We start from the raw sequence: 10176 nt of genomic DNA, 5'->3' as shown, positions 1-10176 counted from the left end.
AATCAATTGGACTTCTCTTTTTGCATCTCTCAACAAAGGCACTCGAAGGGCATGATAATTTGGGCCTCTATATCCAGGACCATAAGAAGCTACAGCATTGAACATAGGTTGATAATAACTAGAATTCACAACATTAATTGGAATGCAAGCATCATACATCCATCTTGCTACAGCCATATCAACCCTCCACTTCTTTTCTTTGCCAGCAAGCACACTTTTAATAGAAGGTTGAGCTCCCGGTGTTGTTCTAGGAGCGAAGTAATTATCAATGTCACCAACCTTTCTCTTGCCAAGATTGGATCTTGGTGGAAAATTACTAGGACCACTTCTATTTCCCCTACCTAACCCCCTACCTCTAGGTGGAAAACTTCTAGGAGTAATTTCTTGGACATCTTCAAATTCTGGTGAGTCCTCTAATGGCGAATAATTAGATGCTTCTTGATCCCTTTTTGTTTGTTCTTTAGATTTTGAAATTTCCTTCAAATTCTCAACCATTTGAAACCTAACATCATAAGGTACACCCATACATGCAGCCACATCTCCTTTAATTCCAGCTAGATGTCTTTTCATTCTATTAATGCCCCCTCCTTTATAACTTTTCCCACAATGTATACATCTATAACTGCTTTTTCCGTCTTTCACTACTTCAGTTACATGATCCCATGCGGGATCACATTTCGCTCTCACAGATGAAGAATTAGTATTAGACCCGGTTGTAGAAGCATGTTCATTAGATGGTACAGAGGCGGACTCCATTTTACTCAACAATTTCAGACTGGCAGCAACCATTTTATCAACAAATAAATTCATCAGCACAACATACACAATCAATAGTATAAATTGTATAATTCTTTGTAAACTATATTTCACAAACAATAATACTCTGTAAATCAAATTCACAACATATACAAAATCAGAAATAAACTAAAATGCTATTGTAAACTAATAATTGAAGTTACCACTTACCAGTGAGGTCACGGAAGGAGAACCTGAGTTGAAGCCGACAACATGAATTGAGAATCTGAGATGAAGCCGAGAGAAATGAAAAAAAAAAAAAAAAAACAGAACAGAGAAAATGATCAAAAACAAAATCAAAATCAAGTAATCATCATAATCATTAAAAAAAAAAAAAGAATATTAATTATTAGCTTATTACTTGATGAAGCCGAGAGAAATGAAAAAAAAAAAAAAAAAAGAGAACCGAGAAAATGAAAAAAAAAAAAAAAAGATCATTACCCAAGCAGAGAACACAGAGAGCAGAGAGCAGAGAACGCGGCAAGACCAAGTGACCAACCAAGCAGAGAGCTGGGAATTGTAAACAAAACTCACTAAATACATTCATTTCAACAAAAACAATTACTATGACACAAATCAAACCAATAATCATCACAACACCCCAAATGAAATTACCTCTATTTATAACCTCAACATCAACAAATAGTCAAATATCCTCAACATCTAATCAAAACACAAGCCAAATCAGTACAAATATCCCAAAAGTTAAATGTGGGTTTAAAAAATTGTATAAGAAATTAAGAATAAAAAAAAGAAACTAAGTAACAAACCAAATGAGAAAGGAGCTCTTGAGATTAAAACCCAGGTGCGGCAGAGCTTGAGAGATGCAGTGAGAGCGTGCGGCAGAGCTTGAGAGATGCAGTGAGGCAGAGCTTGAGGGCGGCAGAGCTTGAGTGAGGCAGAGGCGCAGAGCCCAAAGGCCAAAACCCAGGTGCATGAGCTTGAGTGAGCTCACTTTGTTTTCGAAAGGAAAAAAGAAAAAAAAAAACTCAGCTTGCTGAGGCAGAGTGTGCGCGTAACTGCGTGAGGCAGAGAGAGCCTTGAGGTGAGCGAACAAACAGTCTTGAGGCAGTGAAGACCGAGCTTGAGGCAGCGAAGAGCGAGCTTCACTTTCGGCGAGGCAGATCGCAGTCGCAGAGCGAGATGAGCGAGTCTGACTCAGGCTGAGCGAGATGAGCTTCACTTTCGGCGAGGCAGATCGCAGCGATGAGCGAGTCTGAGCGAGATGAGCGAGACTGTCTGAGAGCTTGAGGTGAGGTGAGTGAGATGAGACTTGAGAGTTAAGAGTGTCTGAGGGTGTGGGTGGGCTTTCGGCTTAGGGAGTTAGAGTCTTAGAGATTTAGGGTTAGTTTTTAGGATTTTAGAGGACCAAAACGGCAGAGTTTTGCCGAAAAAGACAAAAAATTTCCAACCGGTTATAAACCGGTTCAACCTCCGGTTTTTCCAGTTGAATATCCGGTTTTTACTGTTTAGCGATTTTTTAATTATTTTCGGTTTTTTATCATAACCGGACCGGATTTAAGGCCGGTTCCCGATTGAACCGGTCGGACCGGCCGGTCCGGTCCGGTTTTTAAAACTATGGGTAGAGTTTAAAAAAAAAAAAAAAAACTCTAAAAAAAAAAAAAAAGTTTCCCTTTAAAGTTTCCCTTTACCGGCACCACTTCCTTCCTTCCTTTTTTTTTTTTTTTTTTTTTTTTAATGGTTGAAAGGCTAATTCATTAACAAAAGAAACTAACCGGCCTCTAAAACAGAGGAAACAACCCGGTCATACAAAGTTCCAGCCGCATCAAGGCTGAGAAGAAGAGCTACATCAGAAGGAGGATCAAGAAATATAGAGAAATTCTGACTAAGAGAAACACCCCATCTAGCAAGGGCATCCGCACATTTATTCCCCTCCCTATAACAGTGCTGAATCCTGACTGTGGGGATATTCCTAAGACTATTCCTACAGTCTGACACCAAAATATCTAAAGCATTAGGATTGTTCAACTCCTTCTTCAAAAGATCAATAACAATCTTGGAATCGAGTTCAATCACCACCGCTTGAAGCTTGAGAGCAATACATAATCTGATGCCATCTCTTAGCGCCCAAAGCTCAGCAGCTACACTAGTTGTGGTCCCAATTGAAAAGGCAAAACCCTTCACCCAATCACCCTTCTCATTCCTAATGAGGCCTTCACTACCAGCCAAACCGGGATTGCCAAGAGAGGATCCGTCTGTATTCAGCTTAAACTAACTTGGAGGAGGAAATAGCCAACGAACCTGGATTCTCTGCTTAGCACGGCTCTGCTTGTCATTAATACCCAAATAAAGAAATTCAGTTGCTTTGGGCACTGTCTTGGCCTTCAGAATCAGATGGTTATGAGCTTTATCAAAAACAACATTGTTTCGATGAAGCCAAAGACTCCAGAGCGCAAAAGGAAATAGAATGCTCCATTCAATGCTAGAACCTGTACTGGACTTTGAGCTTTGGCAATTCAATTTCAACCAATTCACCAAATTTGCACCATAAAACAAGCTTCTTTGTATGGGGGGATTTAAGGAGTTCCAAAAGCTTTGAGCCGTAGGACAATCTCTTAAAGTGTGAATGATAGTTTCAGCAGCATTATTACATATAGGGCAGAGAAAAGTAATATCCATACCTCGCTTAGACAAAATGGCACGGACTGGAATGCTATGGTGACAGCATTGCCAAAGGAAACACTTGATCTTCAGTAAGGACTGCACTCTCCAAACCCAATCTCCTCTAACTGATTGGTCCAACTCGCAATTGTCCTCCCAATTTGCTAGACGATAAGCCTCCTTAAACTTGAAAATACCATTTGGGGAAGAAAACCAAGACAAACGGTCACCCCCTTGGCTAGAAAAAGGAAGAGAGGTGGCCTTGATTTCAAGAAGAATATGCGCTGGGAGAACAAAAGATAATCCCTCCCAATTCCATCCTAGAAACCCAGCAATGTCTTTCAACATAAGATTTTCCTCACCTTTATTAAGGGGTCCGGAAATCAGACTTCGCAAGGTGCCAAAATTCAGCCATTTTTCAAACCAGAGAGACAGAAGACTATCCTTACCCGCAATCCATTTGGTGCCCTTAGAAAAGATGCTCTCACCTTTCTTAAGGCCGGCCCAGGTAGGGGAGCAAGATGAGAAGCCCGTTATACTCCTTTGAATTCCTACATTTCTGCGGTACTTGCTAGTCAGCACCCTCACCCACAAAGAAGACTTTTCCGCATGAAACCCCCAATTTAATTTGGCTAGCAGAGCAGTATTTTTAGGCTTGGCTGCATGAATACCTAGACCCCCTTCCTCTTTTGCTTTGTAACTTTTTCTAGCCAATGAGATGAACCTTTTTCCTATTTTCCGACGAACCCCAAATAAAGTTCCTATTCAACTTGTCTATTCCTTGCAGAATTTTTGGAGGCAACGTAACGCTTTGCATCACATAATTTGGAATGGTGGAGGTTACGGACTGAGAAAGGATAACTCTCCCTGCAAGAGATAACAGATTAGCTTTCCAACCCGCAAGCTTGTTATACGCTCCAAAATAAAGCCAAAATCTTGCTGAATTCCTTTATGTTTTAAAGGGAAACCCAGGTATTTCCCGAGGGTAGGGGTAGACCTAAATCCTAGCACTTCACAAAGGTCACCTCTCATACTATGGTCCACATTAGGAGAGAAAAACACACGGGTCTTCTCACCACTGACTTTTTGCCCGGAAAGATCACAAAAAGACTCCAAAACCTCCTTGATGGCAACACAGTTTTTCTGGTCAGCTTTGGCAAAAAGCAACAGATCATCGGCGAAGAACAAGTGCGAGAAAGCTGGCCCACCTTGAGAAGCTTTCACCGGATTCCAAAGATTCTCTTTGCACTTACCCTCAATTAGCGCCCCAAGAACTTCCAAGCATAAGATGAATAAGTAAGGCGATAAAGGATTGCCCTAACGGATTCCTCTCGAAGGTTGGAAGGCATCCAAAGTCCCCCCATTAAAAAGGATGGAAATTGAAGTCGTGGACACGCAGCCCATGATCAAGGAGATCAAATGGTGAGGAAAACGGAATAGTTTCAAGGTATCTCTAATGAAGCTCCATTCAAGGCGATCATAGGCTTTTTCCAAGTCAAGTTTGATTGCCAAATACCCTGTTTTACCTTTCTTCTTAGACATCGTGTGAATAAGCTCTTGGACGATGATGGCATTATCTACTCCCTTACTCCCTGGAACAAATGCTGTTTGGAGCGGAGAGATGAGGTCAGGCAGGAAAGGCCGGATCCTTCCAACTAAGATCTTTGTTACTATCTTGTAGGTCGTGTTACACAAACTGATTGGACGAAAGTTTGAGAGGGATTCCGGGCTTCTGCACTTGGGAATGAGAGTTATAAGAGTCTAGTTCAGATAATCCGGAACTACCCCCGAATTAAAAATGTTTCTAACCTCATGTCTCACCGAATCACCAACAACCAGCCAGAACCGGTGAAAAAATCCTGCATGGAGAGCATCCAGGCCAGGAGCTTTAAAAGGTTTGAGAGCCCAAAGACCCTCGAAAATCTCTTTATCAGTTAACGGGGCATCTAAAAGGATTAAGGCATCTTCACTGAGATGGTTGTTCCAGGCAGGAGGGTCCCATTCAGCCAAAGGAGCACTGAAGTGTTCCGAGGTGAAAAGGTCCGAGAAACCTTGTCTGATAAAATCTGCTATCTCCCTCTCCCCATTCAGCCAATTCCCCATTCTATCTTTCAAACAAAGGATGCGATTACGCTTACGGCGCACAAGAGCTGAAGTGTGGTAGAAGGAAGTATTCCTATCTCCCTCAACCAGCCACAGGATAAGAGCTTTCATAGCCCAAAATTCTTCTTCAAGTTTCGTCACTTCAGCAAATTCCAATCTTAACTTGCCTTCTAGATTAATCAGAAAAGAGTTAGGCCTGAGAGACAAACACTTTTAAACACCTTTAATTCTGGCCAAGAGCCTTCTCTTCCGATGGAAAAGGTTACCAAAATGGATTTTGTTCCAGCTGCTGGCCTTGGAAGCAAAGTTAGACACAGCTTGCTGGAAAGAAGAAGGATTTGCCCAGGCATCGCGGACCAAATCCGAAAAATTTAGGTGCGAGAGCCACATAGGCTGGAAGCAGAAAGGCCTGGGAAACCGAATCCCACCAAACTTCTCAAAGCACAATTTCACAGGGCAGTGATCTGAGTGAGCATTCCCCAAATGGTGCATCGCTGCTTCAGGGAAGGAGGCATTCCATTCAACATTCATAAAAACCCTATCAATTCTCTCTTGGACCAACTGAGAAAAGGGGCGGTGGTTGGACCAGGTAAAACGAGGCCCAGAGAACCCGATATCAATCATTTTACAGGTGTTTAGACAATCTTGGAAACGAAGAGCTCTATTAGTATTCACTGAATTGCCACCAAACTTATCCTCCCCCATGAGCACTTCATTAAAATCACCTGCTATAATCCATGGCAAAGAGTGCAGACTTGCCACAGATTCCAAATTCTCCCATAGTAAACGTCTTTCAGCATAGCGGGGATTGGCATAAATAGCAGAGAGGAGCCAGGGAGGTTTTGAAGAGGAATTAACCATCACATGGATTTCCTGCTCAGTGGAAGCTAATTCCAAAATATCAACTTTGTCAGAATCCCAAAGAATCCACAAACCTCCAAATAAACCAATTGAGTTTGCAAAAATAGCCCCGTCAAGATTAATTCTATCAGAGATCCTTCTAGCTCTTTCACCACAGACTTTAGTCTCACCAACAACCATGATAGTAGGGGAGTGCATATGAATCAAATCATTAATAGTATCACAAAAGGTGGGGTTTAGGGCCCCACGGCAATTCCAAATTAACATATTCATTGATAAAATAAATAAAGGAAACAGAAAGAACAATTAACAAGAGGGGGAGAAAACACCTCCTTTATCAAGTTGCATGGGTGCCTCTGGAACTGCACTTTCCTCAGACCAGCTATACCCATAAACCTCCATCTTTTGGCTCTGGTCAACCCATTGATCAAAACCTCCCTCACCCTCTTCCTTCCCCCCTTTTGTAGGCCTGAGGGAAGGGTCAATTCTCTTCAGAAACCCATTGGGAATCTCCATTTTCTCAGGCTTCCTACTACTGATGGCTTTCCCGTCCTCGGGAAGAATCCCATTGGAGATCTCTACAAGAGGCCGCCGCTCATGACAAGGCTGTTGCTGAGGTTGCATCTCAAGACATGTAACACCTGAGGTAGCACAGCCCATCTCGGCATCTCCTGGTGGAACCAGCGCAGCTTGATCATCAACGGAGGCCACGGAAGCTTGACCCACCTCCGTGAGAGCCTCCGAACCCGACCCACCAGCCTTGAATCCTTCGAACATCATACCCGAGCTTAGCACACTCGGATGTTGTTTCTCATCCGTCATCAGAGGCGTTATCACGGGCGGCTTACCATTTACTCTCTTCCATTCCGATGAAGTACTAGGCCGAGACGATCTCTGGTCCATTTTCTCAGCCTGATTCGGCCTGGGTTTCTGACTCCTACCTACTATTTTGTTTCTAGTAGCATGGCTCTTTGATTTGGGTAGGACTGGCTTAAGAGAAGTATTGTCACTATCAAAAAGCACCGCATCAGACATACGGTCAATAAAAGGGGGCAGAGATTTTTTGTTTTTGTCAAGGCCAGAGAAAAAAGATTCCACCGCTGGGCTTGAAGAGCGAATGGGCTTTATTGGGCTTTGGTTAGACTTACTATTTTGGGCTAGCATCTCAGTATCTTTAGTCTCTCTTTTTCCAGGTTTCCTATTTCATGAAACTAGAATCCACGGTCCGCAGTGTCTTTCGTCAAGTCCAACCTACTCCGTTGTCTTGCTCTGAGATGAATGATTCTCCATGTCGGCATCAACATGGACCTTCGCCGGCTGTTGAACTCTGTACAGACATCCCTCCGCTTTATGTCCCACTCTACCACATGAGAAACAAAGAGAGCTGAGTCCCTCATATTGCACTGGCTGCCTGATCCCACTGACCCTGATAGCCTTCACAATGGGTTCATCAAGATTCACTTGCACACAAATACGAGCAAACCTCCCCCTAACTTCCAGAGCAGTATGAGTGTCCACTATAAGAACAGGCCCTACGGCTCTACCGATGTCCCGGAGAACTGACTCTTCATAGTATTCAATGGGTAATTCTGGAAGGCGAATCCACATCGCAACTGCTGACATATTTGCCGACGACGGTTGGAAGTTGGGTTCCCATCTCCTAATGGACAAATAATGTCCAGCCACAAACCACAACCCATTCCTCAGCACTCTCGAATAATCTTTCTTCACAGAGAACCTGATGAGAAAAAAGTCGTGTCCAAGAGCGATGCAAACCATTTTGCCCTCTAATTTCCAGAGTTTTGTAAGGCTTGAAACCATAAAGTGGTAACCTACTGTTTTGCCGAAAACCTTGACAATAAGCGCATTGTTCCAGGCAGCACGAATACTGGCTTTCCTAACTCCAGATAATCTGACCGCCACCTCCCCTAGTGGTAAGTCCTTTTCATCAGCATCCGACTCCACCTCAGTGTCCATGTCGTTCTCAAAAGCAAAGGTGTGCTCATATGCACCGGTGTTAAGCCCTAATAATTTTTCTTTGTATGACCTACCTTTCCCATCCCGATTCGAGGAAGGTAGCTTTGAAGGTTCTTCATTCTGATAGCTCTCTTTTACTTTCTTTGTGCTCTGCTGCAAAACGTCATCTTCCTCCCTTGACCTAACGACGGAGTCGCTAGACATGGTAGAGAGAAAAAGTTCTTTCATACTACTTTGTTTTTTTTTAGAGTTTTAAAATATTACGTTTGCTTCTTGTACATTTCTATAATAGTACTAGATTTTTATTGTAGGCAAGAATTGAAACTAAATATATTACAAAATATTCCATAAAATATATATATATTACAAAATGACTTTTTTAAAGATAAAACTAAGATACAGTATTTTATGTGCTATTTTTTAAGTATTTTATGTGTTATTTCTTAAATTCTCCGACATGTATCTACTTAACTAAAAAAATACACTTCCATCTCAGGAGAAAAAATTCACATGACAAAATCTTAAAAAGGGAATCTAAAGAACAACATTTAAGTACTGTACTTAAATCTTGCTTTTTTTTTTTTATAATATAATAATTGACAAGAGCTTTGTGATTCAAATGATCTATTATTTGTAATGGAAATGTACCAAGTTCAAATCCCTTTCCTTCCCCTATTGTACGTACCAATCAACTCTTTTTTTTTGTTTTTTTAAGAAAAATCCTAATATGACACTATTTGCGATGTATTGGTAAACCATAAATGTAATCATGAAATTGAATTTAGATTGAATTTCAAACTACATTCTTAGGGTTAACGACATTCTGATTTTGTCCCTTAAGGTTTAATTAATTTATTTATTTTTTTTAATTTCAACTCTTAATATTCTGTAGTTTTTTAAAAGGAGTATACATTAGGTTCTTCAATTAGTTATATTTTGTTTGCAATTCTTCAATTTAAATTGGAAAGCCTAACATTAAGATTTGTCTTATATATATATATATATATATGATAGTGGTGGATTAATCTAAGAAAGTAGTGTCTTAGTCTTTAGTTAGATTAATCCACCCTTGAGACACCTAGAAAACCCCATAGATTAATAGTGTGACTCTGATAGATTGAACCTATACATTTGAGTCACCCTCTAGAGTCTAGATTAAATAATTAATAAGCCCTCCCTAAAAAAGAAAAAAAATTAGGATAATGCAGTTAACACTCTTGAGATTTGGGTTAATCCCAATCAAATTCAATTTTTTTCAAAATTAACCAACTTGATCTCTAATCACAGTGAGAAAAGAGAGAAAAATGAGTAACAATTTAGGGTCCAAATTGAGTTAATGGATAAGTTTTGAAATTTTTCTGACCTAATTGGTATTAATCTAAACTTCAATTATGTTTACTATATTTTACTCAAAAATTTAGTAAGCACACCACCCAAATATCACGATGGACCGTATGTTATGCCAAATTGAAATCAACGATTCATTTGATACTTTGATGTTGAAGTGACCTAAAATAGCCAAGCATGTAGCTCCACTGATATCTCTTATCTCATCTATATTCTCTCTCTCTCTCTCTCTCTCTCTCTCTCTCTCTCTCTCTCTCTCTATATATATATATATATATATCTAAAAGCTGAAGCGTAACATTTATTGTTATTACGCTCCTGTTGAGCCACATTAGCAGCCACATCATCTACCTATTTCTCATTTCTCTCCACTATTTCCAACCATAACTTCCCTTTTACTTTTTCATCTCTCCACTACTCTCAACCTTAATGTCATTCTTCATCTATCTCTCGCTCTTCCTTTTATTATAA

The 10176-nt window shown here is 40.7% G+C and overlaps 1 protein-coding gene and 1 long non-coding RNA gene across 2 annotated transcripts; both read right to left on the bottom strand.

Annotated features, from left to right (window-relative positions):
• Positions 1 to 10: 10 nt before the first annotated feature.
• On the bottom strand, positions 11 to 1319 carry LOC112030792 (uncharacterized). Its single transcript, XR_010626225.1, has 3 exons — positions 1237 to 1319; positions 967 to 1021; positions 11 to 775 (listed from the first exon to the last, which is right to left on the bottom strand). It is a non-coding gene; the product is annotated as an uncharacterized LOC112030792 (long non-coding RNA).
• Positions 1320 to 7632: 6313 nt separating this feature from the next.
• On the bottom strand, positions 7633 to 8562 carry LOC112023033 (uncharacterized). The gene has a single exon (XM_024055647.2). It carries the CDS (start codon positions 8560 to 8562, stop codon positions 7633 to 7635), a length of 930 nt encoding a protein of 309 aa, XP_023911415.2.
• Between the last annotated feature and the right edge of the window lie 1614 nt (positions 8563 to 10176).

The sequence above is a fragment of the Quercus suber genome, unplaced genomic scaffold, assembly GCF_002906115.3.
Source record: "Quercus suber isolate HL8 unplaced genomic scaffold, Cork oak 2.0 scaffold_24, whole genome shotgun sequence".
Classification (NCBI taxonomy): domain Eukaryota; kingdom Viridiplantae; phylum Streptophyta; class Magnoliopsida; order Fagales; family Fagaceae; genus Quercus; species Quercus suber.
This window is presented reverse-complemented; position numbering and strand designations above follow the sequence as displayed.